Below are 22,485 nucleotides of genomic sequence, written 5' to 3'. Positions count from 1 at the left end.
CCGTTGAGTGGAGGATTGTGGCCTAAATGATTGGGTTGAGTTGAGTAAAAGTGATGGATGGATGTGAAGAAAATAATAAGACGAATAGAAGAGTGAGCAGGGCAGAGGCGAAGCATGATGATTAATTGGGGGAGGGCCTTTTTTGCACCCGCCCATAAAGTGCTTAAAAGGAAGGGAATTTGAAGGGCGGCATGTGGTGAAATCTTTTATCTGATGCATGGTCAAGGCTTTCCCTTGAAATTCACAAACTTACTTTAACCCCACTGCCACCACTGCTCACTCCTAATTCCAAAATCCCCTTTCCTTCCCAACCTCACACGCTTAGACTCTCTTTTTTCCCTTTTTCTTCCTACTTTTCAGACCATTTTTCTCCTATCATGTATAAACAGACCATATCTATTGGCGGTGGACTCTAGAATTGTGGTGAGTTGGCGGGGCGATGGAAATTAATCCCTTTACATTATAAGGAAATGATTAAAGAAGAGGGGGAAGTGTGGACCAAGCGGTTGGTGAGGAAGAAGGGCGAAGGGGCTGGGGTCGAAGCTGAATAATCATATTACATTTGGAAAATACAATTTAATTTAGGGAATTAATAAACAAATTATGATTAATTATGATTAATTATGATTAAAGGGGCACCCAAATTTACAGATTTTCACATGGACCCATGTATATTTATGAATAAAAGAAAAGGCAAAAAAAGGAAAGAGAATCAGCAAAATTGATATTTTATGATGTCCACTTAGAAAGAGCAATAATTAGGGACAGAAGGAGAAACACAGCAGGTGGAGAAATTATTGGAAGCTGGGGGCATTTTAGTCACATAGGCGTCGGCAGCCAGTCTTCGTAATTCAGAAGGTTATTTCCGTCATTTCACAAACTCTCTCTCTCTCTCTCTCTCTCTCTCTCTCTGTGATACAGTGAAAAAAGAAGAAGCAAAGAAGAGAGACCAAGAAGACAGAGTGCTGGAATCACATGGCCTTGTTTTTCTGTCACCTTTCTCTTTCTTCTCCTCCCTTCTCATCACTGCAATCCCTTTCTTCCTCTTCTTTTTAATCGCCAACTCAACCAACCACTACCTTCCCTTTCCTTCCTTCCTTCTCTCCCATTCGGCTATGGCCGACGTTAAGGTACGTATCTTTTTCTTTTTTCTTTTTTCTTCTTCTTTCTTTCTTTCTTTCTTTCCTGGATTTGAATGTTGCGTTGCGAGATTAGTCGGGGAATATGTGTACATAAGAACATTGCCTGAAGTGTTTCAGCTTCCTCCCGTTTCGTCTCTTCTGTTCTCTTCTTGCGTTTTGTTAGCAGCCTGGACGGTGATCTCGTTCCGCATTGTGAGAAGAGGATCGGGAATACCTTACTTATTCTTCTCTGCCTCGATCTGTCATTTAGATGATTCTGTTTCTGAAGAGTTTCTTGGCTGTATTTGTTTCAATTTCTGTACAGTTTCTGAGAGGTTCTGATCATGTGTAATTTTTAGCTCTTGATCTCTTTCCAGTACTCGAGATTTTATTATTTAATTTCTGTGGCTATCTTTTTGGGTTTAACTAAGCTGATGCATCTATGTTAACTCCATCGATTAAACTTAATACATATATTTATTTATGCTTCGTGAACTAATTTAATTTATGGATCGCACTTGTTACCCTTTGTTTGATATTTGATTAATCTTAAATAACTTGCTTGAGCTATATAGCTCAAGCCTATCTGAAATTATTTTCTTATTATTTTTCAGTGAAGATTGTCCTCCACAGGTCCATGCATTTCAGTTCTTATTTTATTTGGTTTCAGCAACTTCTTTCCTTCGATTTCTTTTCCTACCCCCTCTCTTTTTGGCACTTATTAGGGATCTCTGTTTGTTGGTCTTTCCATTCTTTGTTCTTCTATTCATTTAAAAAAGAAAAAAAATCTCTTGCTGTGGATGTTAGGGCTTCTTTGTGATAGTTGTTTATTAGTGACTTAAACATAGTTTCTATTCTAACATTGGTTATCTTTTACGTGATCCCTCCACTCTAGACAACCAACGTTTCAGTTTCAATTTTCCAATCGATTCCTTCCAGCCTCGTAACACAATATATACTTTGCAGGAAATGTCAGCCCCTGTCATTGATGGAAATGACCCAGTTACTGGTCACATAATATCAACGACTATTGGAGGCAAGAATGGGGAGCCCAAACAGGTTAACATTCACGTCAATCCCGTTCCTCTTACATTCTATTTTCCTCATGTGTATGCTATAAAACATAGAGACTTAGAGATTTCATGTTGTTGGCCAGTATTTATGTTTCTACACAAACTTATGATACTTCTGTTTTTTCTTGGTCCTGTAGACCATAAGTTACATGGCAGAACGTGTTGTTGGAACTGGATCATTTGGTATTGTTTTCAAGGTATTCTAAATGTTACTCCTCTAGCACTTCGATTCTTTTGATATTGTCTTTGATCAAGTAATATATGATGCATACAAGTCCTCTTTGTCAGGCCAAATGCTTGGAAACGGGTGAAAATGTGGCTATAAAGAAGGTTTTGCAGGACAGAAGATATAAGAACCGTGAACTCCAGTTAATGCGTGTGATGGATCATCCAAATGTCATTTCCTTAAAGCATTGTTTCTTTTCCACTACTACGAAAGACGAGCTTTTTCTCAACTTGGTTATGGAATATGTTCCCGAAACCATGTTTCGGGTATTGAAGCATTACAGTAATGCAAATCAAAGGATGCCAATCATCTATGTCAAATTATACATGTACCAGGTATAGATAATTCTCCTGTATAATTTCAATTTTTTGATCAACACACTTTTCTTTTCTCATGGCAACTGTTGTTTTTTTCCAGGTTTTTAGGGGCCTGGCCTATATCCACACGGTTCCTGGAGTTTGCCACCGAGATTTGAAGCCTCAAAATATTTTGGTATTGTTCTTTGATGGTTTGAAAGTGGATATGGAAGTTGAAATGATTTTTTGTTGAAAACAACAGTTTATAGAGGCCTATCCTTGTGTTTGATGATTGCCTAATGCCTGTTTGCTTTCTGCAGGTGGATCCTCTTACTCACCAAGTTAAAATATGCGATTTTGGAAGCGCTAAAATGCTTGTACGTTGATAAATTTTCAATATCTTGTTTCTTTCACTTATTTTGTTTCTGACACTTCCAGTGTGTACATTGAAACTTGCTATTTACTTCGTTAGTTTAAAGTTCCTATTTTCCTTTAGAAAACATATTTGCTGTTGTCATTTAAGATTCAAGACTGCCTTGTTACATTGGACGTTGGACTTACAAATCTTGCAAGGTTTTTCCATGCTTATAAGTGAGAACTCCAAACAAACATACCAGGACCAATTGGAGTAATCTCTCGGGTGTGTGGGGTGTAGGTTTCCTGTCCATATGTGACTTTTGCTTATCATAAGAGATCACCAATTCTTTGGATTGGGGCATTGGCTTCCGAAACTTGTTTCTTAGATAGACAGTAGACAATCACTTTTACAAATCTTTCCATGCGGTCTATTTGATTAACAAAACCAGCAGTGAATCACCATGGTTAAGTAGCAAATGGTATATTTTCTTTGGCCCTTTTTCTGCGTTGAGTCTTATTTTGTGTACTCTTATCCGTGTGCTCCAGATGAAAGGTGAAGCCAACGTTTCATACATATGTTCGCGCTTCTATAGGGCACCAGAACTCATCTTTGGAGCTACAGAGTACACAACCTCCATAGATATTTGGTCTGCTGGTTGTGTCCTTGCTGAGCTGCTTTTGGGACAGGTAAGCATTTTCAACATTTCTTTGACTTGAACTTTATCATAACCAGTTTAATGATATTTATGTTTCTGTAGCCTTTGTTTCCTGGAGAAAATGCAGTGGACCAACTCGTAGAGATCATAAAGGTACTATTGATATTATTAGTTCATTACCATTTCCAAATTGTGTACAACTTACCTACTTTGCGATGGTTATCTTTTAGGTTCTTGGTACACCAACTCGTGAAGAAATTCGATGTATGAATCCAAGTTATACAGACTATAGGTTTCCACAGATAAAAGCTCACCCATGGCACAAGGTCAGTAACAAATTCAAGATGATCCTGGGGCCTCTTATCTCCCATGATCTTGTTACTTTTGAGCTTTCTCTACGGGAAGTTGAGCTTTTTCTCTTACATGCTTTATGTTGTTGATCAGGTTTTCCACAAACGGATGCCTCCCGAGGCAATAGATCTGGCTTCTCGATTGCTTCAGTATTCGCCCAGTCTTCGCTGCACCGCAGTAAGTTCAATATGCTCCAGTGTCTGTCTATATAGCTATGTGACATCATCTGTGCACTTCTTTTGAACAGTGGGACCTTTCCATGCTAGAACTTAATCTTTGTTGATTCTTGACCGAATGTAAAAGTAGTTCATTTTTTGTCCTAGTGTATGAACTACACATTTATTTGGCTTACTCTGCAACTATGGTTTATTTTTCTCTTCTTGAGAGTATCTCTTTCTCCATGCAGCTGGAAGCTTGCACGCATCCTTTCTTTGCCGAACTTCGAGAACCCAATGCCCGCCTCCCAAATGGTCGACCATTTCCACCCCTCTTTAACTTCAAACAAGAGGTCTGTTTACCATTTCACCATCTTTCTATGAAAATTTCCTATTCTATTTTCTTGAATTGTATACAACTGTAATTTAGGCATTTTATTGCATGTCTTTTGAGCATCGAAGGCATATAGTTCTATTTGCGATTAAGAAAAACATTCTAAATGGTTTAGTTGTGCCTGTTTTAGGGAGTAGATGAAGGTCCATATTGAATTCAACTGCATCGTGCTATGCATCTGCATTGATAACGATTGAAAATAACTGAAATTATGCTATTCCAATCAATAAATTGTTGTGGATGACTAGCAGTTTACTAGGTTACTCGTCCATTACTATTTTATTTCCATTAAAAAGGTGATTTTTTAATAAGAAACCAAACTTTCATTGAGATAGATAAAAGGTGATGATAATTGAGATTTCTGTTGCAGCTGTCGGGGGCTTCTCCAGAGCTCGTCAACAAGTTGATACCTGATCAAGTGAAACGACAAATGGGTCTTAATTTGCATCTAGCAGTGTCGTAAATATAGGCGTATGTGCAGTTGGATTCTTCTTGTTCATGCGTGGTGCAAAGCCTACTGACCAACTCTAAGTTCAACTCCGCCTGTATTAAACTGGGGCCATTTACATCACTATACTCTGAGACTTGCAGGTCGGGGGGGACTATATACCAACTCTTCCTCGAAATGTTGCCTTGTTCTGTCCAGCCAAATTCCACCCATCCCTCAATCTTAGTTCCGATGATACCTCAAGTTGTTGTATATGTTTGGTAGTATATTGAAGGAAGCCAGAGTTTGACTTAGCAGAAAGCTGCTAGAAGAGGGATAGTAGTAGAGGCCAAATTGTGTATCTTTAGTTAGGAAGAAGCGGGTATCTAATTCTATATGCGGCTGAAGACAAGCAGGGTTAAAATCTAGTTGGTTATTGAGTTTTGTTACCAGTTCCAGGGTGGTTTCAACATGGCTGACTTTAAATTGCAAAAACCTGTAGTTATTATTGTGTTCTAAGAATCTCTCTTCCCTTCTTTAAATTAAACACGAATCTATTTGTTCTTCACATATTCATTTCTTCCTGTTTCTGCTCTCAATCACTGAGAGAAAAAGCTTTGTTCTTTACGTTTCTCAATGGAAAATTTCTGAATTATGCGTAGTGAATTGTTAGCCAACTCGTTAGATTAATAAACGAGAAGTTGTCGCTTTGAACTTTGAAGTAAAGTAATTGTCTATTTGGACATGGTAACATTGGGGGGCTCGTGGCCACTGTCCCTGTCATTGCCCTCTCGAGCTCCTTGGAGCTGCCCCTGCTGCTACTGCTACGCCAACACGGACATGGAAAAACGACGAAATTTCAATATCGAGAGAATAAAAAGAAAAAGAAAAAAAAAGGGGGGGGGGGGGGGGGGTGGTGAACTGGCCATTATCTCCGAGAATTGCGTCAAATTCTAAAAGCCGGAATCATTAATGTTGGCGCCACTGGGGCGCAGAGAGACATCGAGCTCTGAAAATTTTATATTCGAGGTTCCCCACTTCCAGTAATGACGATTACATTTCTAAACTGGTATAATCAAAGCTTTTGATTTTCTGTCCATTAATGTCAGAAATCCAACGGCTCATTATTGCCTTACTCATCTGCAGTTCACAGCGAAGATGGAGAAATTACGGTCTTTCACTATCAGGTTTGTTGTTCAATGTGTTTGGCAGGGCAGGGGACAATCTCAGCCATTAAATTACTCCCATCTCGAGATTTCCTGGTCTTGCGGTTCATTTTCTTAATCCACCACTACTTTTTGTCTTTTTCTCTCCGCTTTTTGTACCAGAAATCTAGTTTGTTTTTCAACGCACTATAGCTAGTAGAAATTCTAGAATCAAGATTTTTCAAGCTTGTCATTATTTGCAATTAGATATGGACTCTATACTTTATCACCCGAAAAATTCAATCAAACCTATTATCCTGCAGTTTACCCTACCAAAAGTAGTGGGTTCTAGCTTTTTTCACTTGGGGAACTCTCGCTTTCGTTTCCCCCCCGCTTGGTAATGGAAGTTGTCAAAGTGGTTATATTGCTGTTCATCCTCATCTGGGTCGTCTCTGCCTCAGACAGTCATTTGTCTCCGAAAGGAGTAAACTATGAAGGTCTGGCCATGGCCATTTTATGAATACCCATTTGATGTTATTCCAAATTGGTTGAATGTTTGTGTCTGTATCTCTGATTTCTTGTACTGTTCAGTGGCGGCGTTGATGTCGGTGAAGAGTTGGATACGGGACGAGCGGAGAGTGATGCAAGGATGGGACATCAATTCGGTTGATCCATGCACCTGGAATATGGTTGCTTGCTCTGTTGAGGGCTTTGTGATTTCTCTGTAAGCTTCTCCATTTTGTCTTAAACCTGGTTTTCTATCTCTTTTCTTTCTTTTTTTTTTTCTTGATTTGAATATATTTTGTTGGAATAAATGTCAGATAAAGCTCAAATATGTTACTAATTATTGTTGTTGTTGCTATATAGCGAGATGTCAAATATGGGCTTATCTGGAACGCTTTCCCCTAGCATTGGGAACCTGAGTTATCTTCGGACAATGTGAGCAGTGAGCCTCCCTCTCCCTTCATTGTCTCGAAATCATTTGTTAGACGTCTATAACTATTGTTTTCTGAAGTGAAAATTCAGTGGTTGTTCTTACTCATCTGTTCTTGTCCCATTACTTGGATAGCCTAATGTTAGAATGTTTCTCATTCAAGGTTTATCTCAATTCTTTGAAAGTTCTTTTTTCATGTATTCTATATAAATAATCGCAGGTTCTTGCAAAATAATGAATTATCTGGTCCAATCCCAGATGATATAGGAGAACTTTCAGAGCTTCAGACTCTTGACCTTTCTAACAACCAGTTTGTAGGCGGCATTCCAAGTTCTTTGGGGTCTCTCACTCATTTAAATTACTTGTAAGTATGACTTGATATGCAAAGATTTTTCTTTCTTTCATTCTCTTCTACTTTCTAATTATTGATTCTATTGTTGTCATGTAACCTTTGCCTGCCAAGTTTTCAGGAAGCTCAGCAGTAACAAGTTAAGTGGACCAATTCCGGAATCTGTTGCAAATATTTCAGGCCTTTCCTTCTTGTAAGTATTATTCTATTGCAATTCCTTGTGTTTTGCTGAGTTCACAGAAGTGACCAGATGGTTTGCTCGCTAGGGATCTATCGAATAATAATCTCAGCGGCCCAACTCCAAGAATACTTGCCAAAGAGTACAGGTGAGACTTCATGTCGAGTTAACTTGTCAGAAAACTTGATATCATTCCAAATTCCATCGGTTACTTATAATGATCAGAATAAGCCTATATCTGAGAATGGTTTGTAAAGAGAGGGAATTATGTTTTCCTCCAATGCCATTTACCACCTTTTGACAGTGCTTGCCTTGTTTCTGTAGTGTTGCAGGGAATAGCTTCCTTTGTGCATCTTCATCATCTAAAGTTTGTGGAGTAGTTCCAAAGCCAGTTAATGGTAATACTATTTTATTCTCCCTAGTCGTTGTATCTTGAATGTCAATGGTATAAAACTCATGAATAGCTGTTATCGTTCAGAAACTGGTTCGCCTCAGAAAGATAATGGCCGACATCACTTGATCCTTTCCATAGCTCTAATTGTCAGTTTCACATTTGTGGTTTCTGTTGTGTTACTTGTTGGCTGGGTGCATTGTTATAGATCTCATCTTGTCTTCACGTCCTACGGTACTTTCTGAACTTTGGGATGAACCGATGCCCTTGTACTTTTTTCTTCTTCTTTATTCTCTCTTATAGTCAGAGTATAATGATTGACTCTGCTGCACTTCATTATGATGGTTCATATCTGCAGTGCAGCAAGATTATGAATTTGATATAGGTCATCTGAAAAGGTTTACATTCCGTGAACTACAAAAGGCAACATGTAATTTTAGTCCCCAAAACATCCTGGGACAGGGTGGTTTTGGAGTAGTTTATAAAGGTTATCTTCCAAATGGAACATATGTTGCTGTCAAGAGACTGAGAGATCCAAATTATACTGGAGAAGTGCAGTTTCAAACAGAAGTTGAAATGATTGGCTTAGCCGTGCACCGCAACCTCTTGCGTTTGTATGGCTTTTGTATGACGCCAGATGAGAGATTGCTCGTTTATCCATATATGCCAAATGGAAGCGTTGCTGACCGCCTGAGAGGTTTGTTTTAACAAATGACGATGACATATGTATAATCTGCTTTGGACAAACTAGATTGAATAGTGCTTCTTTATTTGTATTTACTGCTATATTTTGGTTGTTTATATGCCATCCACTTTCAGATGCAGGCCAGGAGAAGCCAACATTGAATTGGAACAGAAGATTGTGTATTGCCCTTGGTGCAGCTCGTGGACTTGTATACTTGCATGAGCAGTGTAACCCAAAAATTATTCACCGGGATGTGAAAGCTGCAAATATTCTTCTAGATGAAAGCTTTGAAGCGGTGGTGGGGGATTTTGGTCTGGCAAAGATGTTAGATAGGAGAGATTCACATGTTACTACTGCTGTTAGGGGCACTGTGGGACATATTGCCCCGGAATATCTTTCAACTGGACAATCTTCAGAAAAGACTGATGTTTTTGGATTTGGCATATTGGTTCTGGAACTCTTAACAGGCCAAAAAGCACTAGATGCTGGCAATGGCCAAGTTCGAAAGGGAATGATCCTCGAATGGGTACGTAGGGTCTCTCCTGTTATGCGTTGTTTGATTATCTGTAACAGCTTAAGTCGACCCCTAGTAGATATTGTCCTCTTTGGACTTTCCTTCAAGGTTTTTAAAACGCGTCTGCTAGCCTAAGCCCACCACTAACAGATATTGTCTTTGTTGGGCTTTCTATGTCGGGCTTCCCCTCAAGGTTTTTAAAACGCAGCTCCTAGGAAGAGGTTTTTATACCCTTATAAAAATGCTTCGTTCTCTTCCCAAACCGATGTGCGATCTCACCTTAAACAAAGATAACTACGTGCTTTTATAATTTCATGAAGAGTCTTCATTTTTAATCTCAACTTCATAATGATATCTGACAAAAAAAAAGTGAAATGAGCAGGTTAGAACATTACATGAGGAGAAGAGGCTAGATGTGCTGGTGGACAGGGATCTAAAAGGATGTTATGATGCAATGGAGCTGGAAAAAGCTGTAGAGTTGGCTCTACAGTGTACTCAGTCACATCCACAACTCAGACCGAAGATGTCCGAGATCTTGAAGGTTGTAGAAGGTCTGGTTGGACAGTCGAGTCAAATGGAGGAATCACCAGGTGGAGCAGGAAGTGTTTATGAGAATAGAGCTCACAGTTTCTCCACAAAGTACTGTGATATTCATGAAGAGTCTTCATTTGTCATCGAAGCCATGGAGCTTTCAGGACCCCGTTGAAAGCAAATAGTTTATCAAAACATAATCAGTTTTGCATCTCACAAGAGATGGAAAGCATTTACGTCCATCACCAAATCCAGAAAGCTAACGGCGGGCCCTCGTGATGACTGATGTCACTGAATTTATTTTGTATTGTAGGATTCGTGAAAGAAAAAAACATTCAGTCACATGAAAAAATTTCCCAAAATCAATGAAGAATTAACTTCAAATGGTGAAGTGAAACGATAAAGAGTTACCGTTCTTCTCTCCAATCGATGTAGTATCTCACAATCCACCTGTTCTCGTTGGCACACCACTCAGTGTCTGGCTCTAATACCATTTGTAATAGCCCAAGTCTATTGTTAGTAGAGAACTTTCCTTCGAAGTTTTTAAAATGCATTTGCTAGAGAGAGGTTTCCACCTCCTTATAAAGAATGTTCCGTTTCTCTTCCTAATCCACGTAGAATCTCATGTTAACTAATTTTGAGGTTTGAGATTCTTTACGGGACAAAACAAAGTAGGAAGAGGAGGAACGGGGATAAAACAAAGTAGGAAGAGGAGGAACCGTGATGATGGAGTTGAAGAAGCTTTATCCAAGCATGGCTGTAAATCATGTTTGAGAAGAAGATTGTTTCATCTCTTCCCTTAAGGAAGCAAAATAAAACATGGGATTAGCCTAATACCTCCTTTCATTGCCTGCCATTAGTTTTGTTATTTGGAAGTCACGCTGTCTTCTGACTTGTGACAACTCTAATTCCCCACTTCCCTTCTTAATCATTTTGGTTCCTTTGCATTCAACTCTCCTCTTATTGGAGCTTCCTCTAATAATTAGGCATAATGCATATGAGTCTCAAGAACGAGCATTTAAACTCGGTCCTACCTTCCTCTTTTAATTTCATATTACTATCCCAATCAACAACATTTAGGGATAGAGAGATTCAAATCTTTAATATCTTAATTATAACTACAAAAAAGAATGATATTTATGACCCGAAAAAGTAACAAATATCTTGTGGAACAAACTTATATTAATTGGATTGTATCCCTAGAGAATCTGTGCAATAGGCTTTTAAAATTGTTTGTGGATGATGAGGTAAGTAGAAGGGTATGTTGAGTGCTAGGTGGGGGAAAGAGACATGGGCAAGGATTTAACCGATGGAGATGGGCCTTTTTGTCACAGAGAAAAGAATTAAATGCAAGGAAGGGGAAGACCAAAGAAAAAAAAATGTATATAAAAGTGAGATAAAAAGGGTTCCAATTGGTGCAGGTAGCACAAAGTTTTGTGTATGGATAAAGCAAGTGCCCAACTTGTGTTCTTTTTTCCAGATTATCTTCAACTTTTTAAATTCAACTAATGTTGGAAGTTGTCCAAATTGAATATGGTAATCTCTATTTGTTTATTCCAATGCCTTCTGTAACTAAAACAAGTTGAAAGTGTCAAATCAAAGCTTTGGAATTTAAATAATGATTCATAGTTTGTTCTTTCATTGATTTCTTTACCTTATCATGGCTGCCCAGAATATTGTATATGCCCTCTCATACTCTTTTTTTGCCTTTTTTGTTCTTGGTGGTGGTAAAGTATTGTGCTTTAATGTGTTAAGCTTTGATAAATAACATGATTTTCAAAACCCATAAAAGATTAATGTCAATATTCGAGAATATTACATTACAAAAAGAGGAGAAAAGAAGGAAGAATTTGAATATAATATTGTTAGAGAACATCTTCTTTACTTGATCTTCAATTGTACCAATTACTTTTTGGTTCATTGCATGAAAAGAATTAAAATTTGAATTACTTAGAATGCATCCAACTGGGACATGGAGGAGCTGAGAGACATGAATAACGACAAGGCGTGGAGTGAAGTCCGAGGACAAATTGAAGCTTAACAAATAAAAATGTTGGATATATATTTTTTTTCCTTTTGTTTTAACCCAAATTGTCGCCTATTCAACTCCCCTCGGTTGCACACTTTTCCCCTCGGAATATTGATTTTTTCTTCTTTAGTTTTTTAAGGTCACATCGAGAGATCAGTGCCGGAAAGAGATAGAGAGAGGGAGGGGGAAATAGGGTCTTTCAGCAGTGGAGGAATCCAATTGGAGACGACCCAGATGGCCAGAGCTCTTATTTTGTTCATTTTCAATTCCTGAAGTAAACGCTTTCGCCTGAAGAAATTTCTGCATTTAAAAGTAAACTCTCCACTCTCCTCAGCAACAAGGCCTTCATATCTTTCTTCCTTTACATGATTGATTACCCACTTGGATTTTCGTATGCATTTTTCATTACGTATCGATTGGTTTGATGGAAAGTGATGCATTCTGATGGTGTGTTGAGTTATTAGTTTTGTGAACGAAGTATTTCAGAACAACTTCTGCGGGTAACTGGGTTTCTGGGGAGAACCCTTTTGTTAGATGGATCGAGAAGAACCAGAGGGTCCTAAACCCATTGTTGATTTGGTTAATGGCGATAGGATCGAGGCCACCATTGTGGTAATCCCAGAAGGCGCCGCCTCTGCTGGCGGCACGCCGGGGACTGAACTGGTTAATCGAGAGACAAGAGAGGGTTCGAATATGAACCCATCAGAAACTGTAGTGGTTATTGATTCAGATAGAACAGCATGTGGGGTTGTAGATGGAGAATCGATTGAGAAGAAGAATGGAATGGGGTTGAGGAAGGATTTTGAAAAGAGGAATGTAAAATCGAATAAGGAGAATCCGGTGTTGATAAATGTAAGGCAAAAAGGGGGTAAAGGGTTTAATGAAGAGTGGAATGGAGAAAGGGTGTGTAGGATCTGCCATTTGGCTTCCGACCAAGCTTCAGGGGCTAAGACTGGGACCAGTACTTCAGAATTGATTCAACTTGGCTGTGACTGCAAAGATGAGCTGGGAATTGCGCATACTCACTGTGCTGAGGCATGGTTCAAGCTCAAAGGAAACAGGTTCTTCTCTCTCTCTCTCTCTTCTGGTTTAATGCCTTTTGCTCTGAGGAGATTAAATTGCTATGAACACGAGAAAAAACTTAGTCTACCCTTGAATTTGTCTCATACTATCAATTTAAAGCCATCGCTGCTACACCTACTTGGTTGTGAAATACCAAGTAGTCTACCCGTGAGGGTTTCCAATTCAGTTGTTCGTTGTAGCCTTGACGAACTTTAACTGGTTTTTTGGGGTAGTATCCGCTGTTGATAAATTGATTGTTGATTGTGAGAGAGGAACCAGTGCGAGCAAGATATGGAGCCCCAAAGAGAGTGGACACTGGACAGTGTGTCAGCGAGAATGCTAAGCTCCGAAAAGGGTGGATGATGAGATTTCACATCGATTGGAGAGAAGAACGAGTGTCAGCGAGGATGCTAAGGTTCGAAGGGAGAGTGAATTGTGAGATCCCACGTTTGTTGGAAAGGGAAACAAAACATTCTTTATAAGAGTGTGTTCCTTCTAACCTCTTAAGTGGAATACTAACTGTTGTTGAGTTGAGAATGATATTTGATGGCTGATTGTGTTTGTGATATATTCAAGGATACGTTCCTGTTTCAGAGCTTTTGGCATGTCAGTTACAAAGTGCCAAAACTACGGCATGCCGATTAGAAACTCCTGCTTTTAAACTACATTGTCTTTCATATTGTGAAATGAGCTGATGGTTATCTAATCACAATGCTTATTGCTTGCCACAGAATGTGCGAAATTTGTGGCGAGACCGCGAAGAACGTCGAAGGAGTCGGGGACAACCAATTTATGGAAGAGTGGAACGAGGGAAGATCAGTAGATAGCAATGGAAACATATCAAACAGGGGTGGGAGATGTTGGAGGGGACAGCCATTGTGTAACTTCTTGATGGCATGTCTGGTAATAGCTTTTGTTCTTCCATGGTTTTTTCGTATAAACATTTTCTAGCAAGTGTGGAATAATAGAAATGATTGCTCTTTTCCATTTTAAGTTTGGTTGAATGCTGGTGGTTTAAACCCTGTAAATCTTACCATCTTGCTAAACCCATGAATTTGTGGCTGTTTCTTGTTGCTTATTCACTGCAGTTTCTGCAGCTTCTGCCTCATGAATTGCTCCAATATTTATCATATATTCGTTTATCACAGTTTGTATTTTGGTTGCATCTGAATTTTGTTGTTAGTAAAGCTTTGGTTAATGATCCTTCATACTAATGTATGCACTTTTAAATCCATACGTAACTGATAGATGCAGACAGATCTATGCTATTATAGATGTATGAAAACGAGCATAGGTTGCTACTATAACTTACTCACATATGGATCTATAAAAGATATTTGTGAGATCTCGATATTTGCTACTAGAACGAACATTGTTTACAAAGGTGTATAAATCTTTTTCTAGTAGACACGTTTTAAAATCGTGCCGTTATGTAATAGGTCAAAATAGACAATATTTGTGTGAGTTTGGGCTATTACACTTTTCGAACTTTTTTTTTAGTAATGTTTGAATTTTTCGAAATGAACATATGGTTGGACAAAACTTGGTTTGGACATATGGTCATTTTCAATTTCATGACTCATTTCAATAATACAAATAACTTTCAAATTTTCATTCCTTACCGGAGTGTGAAAACCTCTCATAACAGACACGTTTTAAAACTGTGAGGTTGACAACGATATGTAACGAGTCAAAGTTCTAATAAACACACTTTAAAACAGTGAGCTTGACGACCATACGTAACGAGTCAAAGATGACAATATCTATTAAAGGTAGGGTTGGGCTCTGATAGACGCCGTCTTAAAATTGTGAAACTAACAACGAGACCCGTTTTAAAATTGTGAGACTAACAACGTACAAAATTGTGTAAAAGATAAATAAATGTGTGTTTTTTTTTTTTCCAATTTGACCCTAAACCATGAGGGGGCAGTTTCGTCAATTGATTGTCTAAGGGAGAGTATTAATAGCTTTAAAACCCTAGCATTTACTCTTCTCGCACTTGTCTCCTTCCCGAGCTTCGTTTTCTGCTCTGAACTTCGAGACGGCTTTAATGGTACCTCCACCTCTTTCGTTTGATTTTGGTTTGGATTCAAGCATCCAATACGTTTTTGCGTGTTTAGATTTCTAATTTAGTTTGACTGTACAACATTGCATTTCAGGCGTCAGAGAAGAAGCTATCTAATCCTATGCGCGATATCAAAGTCCAAAAACTCGTTCTCAACATCTCTGTTGGTGAAAGTGGTGATCGTCTTACCAGAGCCGCAAAGGTTTCTTTACCGTCTGTTACTTGTCCATTCGGTTCTTTTCTGTATAATTTCTGTAAAATCTTAACAATGATTATGGTATTTCTTTTTGTACTTTAGGTGCTCGAGCAGCTCAGTGGGCAATCTCCAGTCTTTTCCAAGGGTATAATTACCTTTACCTTTTAGTCACTGTTATGAATTCCCGTTTCTATCTTCTTCATTCATTTCCTGAAATTTGTGGGCATGTCTTGCTGGAATGTTGTGATTGAAATAGCTCGGTATACCGTTCGATCGTTTGGGATCAGGCGTAACGAAAAGATCGCGTGTTATGTGACCGTGAGGGGTGATAAAGCAATGCAGCTTCTTGAGAGTGGTTTGAAGGTTAAGGAGTATGAGCTATTGCGCCGGAACTTTAGCGATACTGGTTGCTTTGGTTTCGGAATTCAGGAGCATATTGATCTCGGAATTAAGTGAGTTGTCTAACATTTCTCTTGTATTTTTCAGTGATTTTTTTCTTACCATCTTGTTATTGTTTATTTTTCTTGTAACGGTTTTGTTTGTTGATGATGCTGATTAATATAGACTTTGTACAAATCAGGATTTCGGCTTATAATATGCAAGTGTGCTCATAGAACCTTCGTGAAATACTTAAGAAGAAGAGAGGGAATTGAGGAATTTTAATTTTAGAACTATAATAACTTAGTTCCGCCAGTTGGCTTATAATAATCATACTTTGCATCTGTGATTGGATTTGCTTCGTTGTCTGACCCGTAGTTGGATTCAGAACATGGGTTCTTCAACTGTTGTGCGCACAAAAATTATTGTGACAGACCAATCCAAGTCATACACACCTGTTCTATGCTGGGATTTATATAACTAAGATAGAAACTTTCATTCATATAAAGCATGGATTGTGTAAGCTTTGGAGAGAGATACGAACTAAATGCAAACGTACTTGATGCTGTTGGATAATGATGTTGTAGGATCTCAAATTATCTGCGAAGTGATGTCCAACATATATTTCAGTGTCTTATTTATATCGATCTTGAACCAAAACCAAGGAGAATATTCACCTTTAGTCCAACTTTACAAATGCTCAGCTTTCATTTCTCGAGGCTTTAACTATTTTGAGTTCATCACTGACGTTCATTGTCTTCAAATAACTTTCTGGTATATCATGTGTATCTCAATGCCACATTTTTCTATTCTCGGAGTAATTTTTTATGCAAGAAGAGTTCGGTGGTGCAAATGCTGGCACCTACGAGTTTTGTGACAATGAAATATTATTGTAAAACAGTTTAAACTGACAAGTAATTTAGTTTCTCTTGTTCTAAACTCCTCTTTTTCAAACTTTGCTACAGGTATGATCCTTCTACGGGTATTTATGGTATGGACTTCTATGTTGTTCTGGAACGACCAGGTTACCGTGTAGGTCGTCGCCGTAGATGCAAATCAAGTGTTGGAATTCAGCATAGAGTCACTAAAGAGGATGCCATGAAGTGGTTCCAAGTCAAATATGAAGGAGTTATTCTGAACAAGTCTCAAAATATATCCTAGAAAAGGTTCTCTACTATCTTTGATGGCATGTTCAAATTTTGGCAATGTGTTTAGTACTTTAAGATTTGTCTGTCAGAGCTATTTCTTTTTTAAGGAGAGTTTAAGCATTTCTTATTCTATAGTGTACTTTGTTTCAACTCAGTATACAATTTTTTTGGTTGATAGGGTGCCAATTGTTTTGTTATGAAACCATAGTACGTTAGCTGGCTTTTAGTAGAAGTGTTTCGTTCTCTAAACTAACATCAAACCTCTAGATAAAAGTTCTCTTTTAACTTCTCACCCCAACTAGAATTCCGTAAACCTCCCTACCTTTTTTCTCGTGCGAGACCAAGACGGGATTTAAATTTTAAAAAGTTCTAAAAAATTACCTTTACTTGCATCACCTGGCCTATTCCTCCCTCCCGAGTAGTACAACTCCTGCAGGCGTTCTCAGCAGTGGTTCTTCCATCACCTATCAGTCGCCTCCCTTCATTTGTTAAGCATCCCAACATTAATTTGACTGATCGATTGGTTTATTTCTTCTCAAACTTGTTTCTGACCTAAATTTCACTCCTGAATTGCAATGTTATAACTTGCACAATCTTGGCCGGCTGATGCCATTTTTGTTATTGAATTACATAAATTTCGAACCCGTTCAACGAACATGGGTAGGTGATTCTGGTGCCTTGCCCCTTCGGACATGGAAGCCCTTCTTCCACCCCCCACCACATTATAATTATGCCGCTTATAAATCTAAGGAGGATAGAATAATGTTTATATTTATGGGGTTGATCATGAAAACATTAGGGTCCCAGACAACTCTCTTCTGTGACTTGAAGCAAAGGTTGATTGACATACGCATTCCATAAGCAAACTGTGACCCCATATCATCAAAATGGGGGGGGGGGGCCCTTCAACTCTACTCCCACTACTTTTTCATCATTCTTAATCTAATTGCCTACCCTATTCCCCAATCGCCCCGCTAACCCATCTTACAATCCATTCTGTTTTGCTTCTACTAGATTGATTGTATGGTTTAAGACAGAATCTTTCTTTAGCTTCATCAACTCATTATCCCATTCACCAATTAAGCATATATTCAAGACAAATTAAACAACACTGGGCCACACATTTTCGTTTTTTTTATTACAAAATGGATATGCTTCTAATGTAAGCAAAGTACAAAACTGAAGATAACATTTCTCTCATTATGAATTACATTTTTTTTAGAGAGATTTCTCCATAAAGCTGAGAAAATAAATAAATCATTGAACAAAAATCCCATTGACAAGTGTAATATGTGTGTAATTAAACAATGATGCTTCTAACTCTAATCCAACTTCAAGAGAACCGAGAAAACAATGAGGGATAATGAGAAATAATCTCAACGACAACACTTGGACAAGAGAATCCAGAAAACAATGAGAAATACCAAGGAAGAAAGCCCAATTGCCACTCCAAGAACTACCTTGTTGGGCCCGTGATGATGATTAGCCTCCTTGTGACTAACATCATTCCCATCATAATCACTCCCACTATCATCCGCCATTGAATCGTCGCCGTCGTCTTTAGCCGGCGGTGGGGATATCGGCAAACCATGTTTGTCACAAGGAGCAATGCCGAGCTTCAACTTTGACGATAATATCGAATGGTTATAACATAGATTGTTATTCCCCTGAATCTTGAACACCTCTAACCCCTTGATGAATGACTCGTTGAAAGGAATTACCCCATGAAACTCATTGTTCTCCAGATTCAAGTACTTCAAGCTTCTCATTTCAGAAATGAACCTGGGAATGGTCCCATTCAACTGGTTTGAACCCAAATCAATATGAACTAGCCCTGGGATGGCTGAAAAAGACTCCGGGATCGATCCCGACAGTGAGTTGGATGCTAACGACAAGTTTTGCAGCGAAATCAAGTCCCCAATTGAAGAGGGGATCTCGCCCTTGAGCCAATTTAACGATAAATCCAAGGTCTCGAGATTTTCAAGCAATGTAATGGAGGTGGGTATTTTCCCCCTGAGCTTGTTGCCGGAAAAGTCGACATGGGTGAGGTTCCGATTGAGGTGTTTAGGAACAAAACCCGTGAGATTGGCGTGAGAAACGGTAAGAGACCTGAGAGATTTCATATTGCCAACAATGACATAAGGGCCAGAGGCAGTAATAGAGACATGGGAAACAGTGAGATCAGTGAGGTTCCGGAGGCGGCTAAGCCAAACGCCAGTAAGCTTACGGAGACTGCGAATGCAAGTGAAGGAGCGGAGGGAAGTGGCGAGATCAGAAGGGAAGCGAATGGGGGAAATGGGGCAGTTGAGGAACTGGAAAGATTGAAGAGTGGAGAGGGATTTGAGGGCAGTGAAGGACAAAGCAACGTCGTCGGAGCAGTTGGCGAGGCGTAGGGAAAGAAGGTGGCGGAAGGGGGCAGAGGAGTCGCAGAGAGTGACATTACGAAGAGAGGACGGCGAACATGGGTCTCTAGAAGTGGGAATGTTAAGGGATTGAAGGGCTCTAAGTTGCTTCGGGTCGAGGGTCGAGGAGGACGAAGGCGGCAATGGGGAGGAGGTCGGGGCGGCGGTGGGGGAGAGGAATGAGGAAACAGAGGATGTGATGAGAAAGAGGAAGAGAAAGAGAGGACATGGAAATGACGAGGGTTGTTTGAGTATCATCATGGGAGCATTGAGTTAAGAGGGAGAGAGGGGTTTGATATTGAAGAGAAACAGAGTGAGGGGTGAGAGAAGAATAAGAGAAGAGAAACAGAGGAAGTGAAGACGATGGCCCACCAATCGAGAGCTTTTAGGGAACGTGTCATCTTTTGTCCTAAGATGCCCCCTGGGCCTTTTGAGGCCCATACAGTATACAGTAGAGAGAGAGCCATTATTGAACAGTGGAAGCAACGGTATGAGCCCACCACCTAAGATTTTGTTTCATGTCAGTTTCACTCCTCATGGAAGGCAGCTTCCAGTTCTTTAACAATGGACTTATTTCTTCTCTTCTTCTATCCAAAGCTAACATTTCCCATACCTCTGATAGATAAGCTCTCGAGATCCTTGACTCTTCTTCTTCTTCTTCTTCTTCTTCTTCCTCTGAAAAAACAAACCCCACATCCTTAAATCCCTTCACCGAATTGGGTGAAACAGAACCAGACGTGGAGATTGCTTCTTCTAACGCCTTAACGCCATTTTCACCATCTGGGTTCGCTTCAGAACTGGAAGAACATGGAAAAGTCGATTCCTTTTGGAAGATAGGGCGCCGGAACCAGACCCAATCGTAGAAATTCAAAACCTTCTCCGCTTCCATTAGTGAGGGACTGAAGAAGAAACTTGAAACCCTGTGTTGCCTGGACAAAGTGGGGATTGTCATTATTTATTTATTTATTTATTTATTTATTTATTTATATATGAACACCAAAATAGTCAAAACAACCACCTAAAATAGTTGAATTTTGTTGGAGAGACCACGTTTATAATTAGGATTATGGTATGCTTCAGAATTAATATTTTAGTCGCAAATTTAGGAACATGTGTGGTTAAGAAAAAAAGGCAAGTGTGAATCAGTTAGGTTTATTAAAAGGATTTTAATTGACAGCTGGTTTAGGGTTTTGAAAGTCAACTCAAAATAAGGTTGACTGAATAAACAATAATTTACTCGATTTAATAAATAAATTAGTAAATCAACAATTATCTCCATTTTATTATTTTGGAAAACTAGTTATTAAAATTGACCAAAATAATAATAATAATAATAATTTATAAAAGCATGCATTTCATTTTTATTTTGGTGGACCCACCGTGTTCTCTAAACGCAGCGCTTCTCCGCCGTTTCATACATACTTTCACACTTTTGGTTTTAATTTCCTAATTGCCTTTGCTGCTTGCTTCTGAGTTATTCCTTCTCATCTTCTCCTTAGCTTCTAAACGTATGACTCCTCTCCTCTCTATTTGTAATGTTAGGAATCACGATTCTTCACAATGGTATGATATTGGCCACTTTGAGCATAAGCTCTCATGAACAATCCTCAACAATCCTCCCCTCGAACAAAGCACACTATAAACCTCCCCTGAGGCTTGTGAAGCTCTCGAATAGCCTCCTCTTAATCGAGGCTCGACTCCTTTCTCTGGAGCCCTCGAACAAAGTACATCCTTTGTTCGACACTTTAGTCACTTTTGACTACACCTTCGAGACCCACAATTCTTTGTTAGACATTTGAGGATTTTATCGACATGACTAAGTTTAGGGCATGACTCTGATAACATGTTAGAAATCACGACTCTCCACAATTGTATGATATTGTCGACTTTGAGCATAAGCTCTCATGACTTTACTTTGGGCTTCCTCAAAAGGCCTCGTACCAATGAAGATAGTATTTCTCACTTATAAACCGAGGATCTTCCACTAAATTAACCAACGTGGGACTCACTCCCAATAATCCTCAACATGTAATAGCCTTTGTTCCCCTCTTCAAAGCTAACGTGGGATCTCACAATCCATCTCTATGGAGGCTCGCTCGATAACAATACTATTTCTAAACGGCACAAGGCCCAATACTATAATAGATATTGTCCTCTTTAGCTTAAAGTTTTAAAACGCGTCTGGTAGAGAGAGATTTTCACACTTTTACAAAGAAGATTTTGTTTTGTCTCGAATCAAACCCACCTACTTGTGATATCACAATAGTACTATGAGCAAAAAGGAGGGGGGTAAAACAATGGTGTGATGTGGCTGTTGGTGGTGGATTCCATTTTGACCAACGCACCAACATCAGATACTGAAAAAAGGAAGCATTAAATGTTATATTTAATGGGTATGATCTAAATAATCTTTGTTCCTCAACCTTCAAATATCCCCTAAAACTCTGCCCTTCTGCTGCTGATGTTGAAGTAAATGAGGCAAAGGTTGTGATCTTAAAAGGCTTGAAAAGTAAAGGAATCAGGAGCAGAGAGGCAGAAAAGAAGAGGCCTAAAGGAAAGGGGAGCAGCTGGCAGAGGCAGTGGGAGTGGCAGTGGCATATACTCTTTGTAAGAAAGAAGCATATCCAACACTTGAGAGCTTCAACACTATGGACAGGGAATATAGATCTTTACGAAAAATCTCCATATTCGTTTGGAAATATAAACATAAATACAAATGAAAGAGTCAATTTGGGGGAAAAGGAGATGCGCCCCCTTGCCTAAGAAGAAGAAAATTGAATGCAGAGAATGATCCTCTGGATATACAGTGAGAGTGTGAGAGTGATAGCATATCCAACTCAATGTGCGAATCCCAGAGCGTTTAAATACAGCCAAGGAAGTGGAGGGTACTTGGAAACACATAACCAACTCAAGGATGATGAATTTGGAGAAGGGGTAGCCAAGAATAACAGTGCGAGTCTCTATTGGCAGGCAGAGATGATATTAACAAAACTCTGCTTCTGCTTCTGCTTCTGCTTCTGCTTCTGCTTCTGCTTCTGCCAAAAGAGACTTGCCCTGCAATTCCGCTCAGCTACACACCCATAGTCGCATGTTTATACTACCTGTGTGTAAGTGTTGTTGTTAATACAGATGATCCAAGGGAGGCACTCGAATTATAGAAGACTCTGCCATATAATCCTTACCCAAAAGGAGTTGGGTGCATGCAGTTGCTGGAATGAGGTGTCACTGATTGAGGCTGCTCGAGTCTGTGACCAAAAGGAAGCTCTCAACTGATTGGAGTAGTAGTAGTAGTTGTTGTAGTAGTAGTAGGGACTGTTCAAAAATGGTTGTAAAACTGTATTGTTGGGCCAATACTAAATTTTATTTGGTTTTCACCAATTTCCATTGTAACAACCTCGGGAACATAAATTTAAAACCTAATT

The 22,485-nt window shown here is 39.1% G+C and overlaps 6 protein-coding genes across 7 annotated transcripts; 4 read left to right on the top strand and 2 right to left on the bottom strand.

Annotated features, from left to right (window-relative positions):
• The first annotated feature begins 909 nt into the window (after nt 1-909).
• Nucleotides 910-5,626, top strand: LOC111804076 (shaggy-related protein kinase eta). Its single transcript, XM_023688758.2, has 12 exons — nt 910-1,130; nt 2,088-2,180; nt 2,332-2,391; nt 2,483-2,755; nt 2,838-2,912; nt 3,037-3,093; nt 3,620-3,760; nt 3,832-3,882; nt 3,960-4,055; nt 4,174-4,257; nt 4,487-4,588; nt 5,000-5,626. The coding sequence occupies exons 1-12, from the start codon at nt 1,116-1,118 to the stop codon at nt 5,090-5,092; spliced, it is 1,140 nt and encodes a 379-aa protein (XP_023544526.1). The 5' UTR covers nt 910-1,115; the 3' UTR covers nt 5,093-5,626.
• A 793-nt stretch (nt 5,627-6,419) lies between these two features.
• LOC111804075 (protein CLAVATA3 INSENSITIVE RECEPTOR KINASE 4) lies at nt 6,420-10,362 on the top strand. 2 transcript variants are annotated; one of them, XM_023688757.2, is made up of 11 exons: nt 6,420-6,698; nt 6,793-6,925; nt 7,069-7,140; nt 7,356-7,499; nt 7,606-7,677; nt 7,751-7,810; nt 7,987-8,060; nt 8,141-8,287; nt 8,412-8,750; nt 8,873-9,264; nt 9,635-10,360. In XM_023688757.2, the coding sequence occupies exons 1-11, from the start codon at nt 6,602-6,604 to the stop codon at nt 9,956-9,958; spliced, it is 1,854 nt and encodes a 617-aa protein (XP_023544525.1). In that variant the 5' UTR covers nt 6,420-6,601; the 3' UTR covers nt 9,959-10,360. The 2 variants fall into 2 exon arrangements, with proteins under 2 accessions (XP_023544525.1, XP_086983801.1); XM_087127675.1 differs by lacking the exons at nt 6,420-6,698; nt 6,793-6,925; nt 7,069-7,140 and adding an exon at nt 7,268-7,298 and having other exon boundaries at nt 7,394-7,499; nt 9,635-10,362.
• Nucleotides 10,363-11,864: 1,502 nt separating this feature from the next.
• On the top strand, nt 11,865-14,039 carry LOC111804074 (uncharacterized). Its single transcript, XM_023688756.2, has 2 exons — nt 11,865-12,873; nt 13,606-14,039. Exons 1-2 carry the CDS (start codon nt 12,347-12,349, stop codon nt 13,823-13,825), a joined length of 747 nt encoding a protein of 248 aa, XP_023544524.1. The 5' UTR covers nt 11,865-12,346; the 3' UTR covers nt 13,826-14,039.
• A 747-nt stretch (nt 14,040-14,786) lies between these two features.
• Nucleotides 14,787-16,887, top strand: LOC111804073 (large ribosomal subunit protein uL5z). Its single transcript, XM_023688754.2, has 5 exons — nt 14,787-14,927; nt 15,034-15,141; nt 15,238-15,280; nt 15,392-15,587; nt 16,479-16,887. The coding sequence occupies exons 1-5, from the start codon at nt 14,925-14,927 to the stop codon at nt 16,672-16,674; spliced, it is 546 nt and encodes a 181-aa protein (XP_023544522.1). The 5' UTR covers nt 14,787-14,924; the 3' UTR covers nt 16,675-16,887.
• A 937-nt stretch (nt 16,888-17,824) lies between these two features.
• On the bottom strand, nt 17,825-19,329 carry LOC111804072 (receptor-like protein 51). Its single transcript, XM_023688753.2, has one exon. The coding sequence runs from the start codon at nt 19,322-19,324 to the stop codon at nt 18,038-18,040; it is 1,287 nt and encodes a 428-aa protein (XP_023544521.1). The 5' UTR covers nt 19,325-19,329; the 3' UTR covers nt 17,825-18,037.
• Nucleotides 19,330-19,529: 200 nt separating this feature from the next.
• LOC147790440 (uncharacterized) lies at nt 19,530-20,018 on the bottom strand. Its single transcript, XM_087127674.1, has one exon. The coding sequence runs from the start codon at nt 20,013-20,015 to the stop codon at nt 19,530-19,532; it is 486 nt and encodes a 161-aa protein (XP_086983800.1). The 5' UTR covers nt 20,016-20,018.
• Nucleotides 20,019-22,485: the final 2,467 nt, after the last annotated feature.

This window comes from Cucurbita pepo, chromosome 10, assembly GCF_057944985.1.
Source record: "Cucurbita pepo subsp. pepo isolate OVF chromosome 10, ASM5794498v1, whole genome shotgun sequence".
Taxonomy (NCBI): domain Eukaryota; kingdom Viridiplantae; phylum Streptophyta; class Magnoliopsida; order Cucurbitales; family Cucurbitaceae; genus Cucurbita; species Cucurbita pepo.
The sequence above is the reverse complement of the archived record's forward strand: the minus strand, read 5'-3'. Positions and strand labels throughout refer to the sequence as shown.

Bases quoted from the DNA above. Each gene is read 5' to 3' on its own strand.
- LOC111804075 (XM_023688757.2), top strand. From the start codon at position 6,602: ATGGAAGTTGTCAAAGTGGTTATATTGCTGTTCATCCTCATCTGGGTC. The intron at 6,699-6,792 runs GTCTGGCCATGG...TGTACTGTTCAG, and splicing joins GAAAGGAGTAAACTATGAAG to TGGCGGCGTTGATGTCGGTG. The intron at 7,811-7,986 runs GTGAGACTTCAT...TTGTTTCTGTAG, and splicing joins ATACTTGCCAAAGAGTACAG to TGTTGCAGGGAATAGCTTCC.
- LOC147790440 (XM_087127674.1), bottom strand. From the start codon at position 20,015: ATGACAATCCCCACTTTGTCCAGGCAACACAGGGTTTCAAGTTTCTTC.
- LOC111804073 (XM_023688754.2), top strand. The intron at 15,142-15,237 runs GTTTCTTTACCG...TTTGTACTTTAG, and splicing joins GTCTTACCAGAGCCGCAAAG to GTGCTCGAGCAGCTCAGTGG. The intron at 15,281-15,391 runs GTATAATTACCT...TGATTGAAATAG, and splicing joins ATCTCCAGTCTTTTCCAAGG to CTCGGTATACCGTTCGATCG.
- LOC111804076 (XM_023688758.2), top strand. The intron at 2,756-2,837 runs GTATAGATAATT...GTTTTTTTCCAG, and splicing joins TCAAATTATACATGTACCAG to GTTTTTAGGGGCCTGGCCTA. The intron at 2,913-3,036 runs GTATTGTTCTTT...TGCTTTCTGCAG, and splicing joins TGAAGCCTCAAAATATTTTG to GTGGATCCTCTTACTCACCA.
- LOC111804074 (XM_023688756.2), top strand. From the start codon at position 12,347: ATGGATCGAGAAGAACCAGAGGGTCCTAAACCCATTGTTGATTTGGTT. The intron at 12,874-13,605 runs GTTCTTCTCTCT...TGCTTGCCACAG, and splicing joins TTCAAGCTCAAAGGAAACAG to AATGTGCGAAATTTGTGGCG.
- LOC111804072 (XM_023688753.2), bottom strand. From the start codon at position 19,324: ATGATGATACTCAAACAACCCTCGTCATTTCCATGTCCTCTCTTTCTC.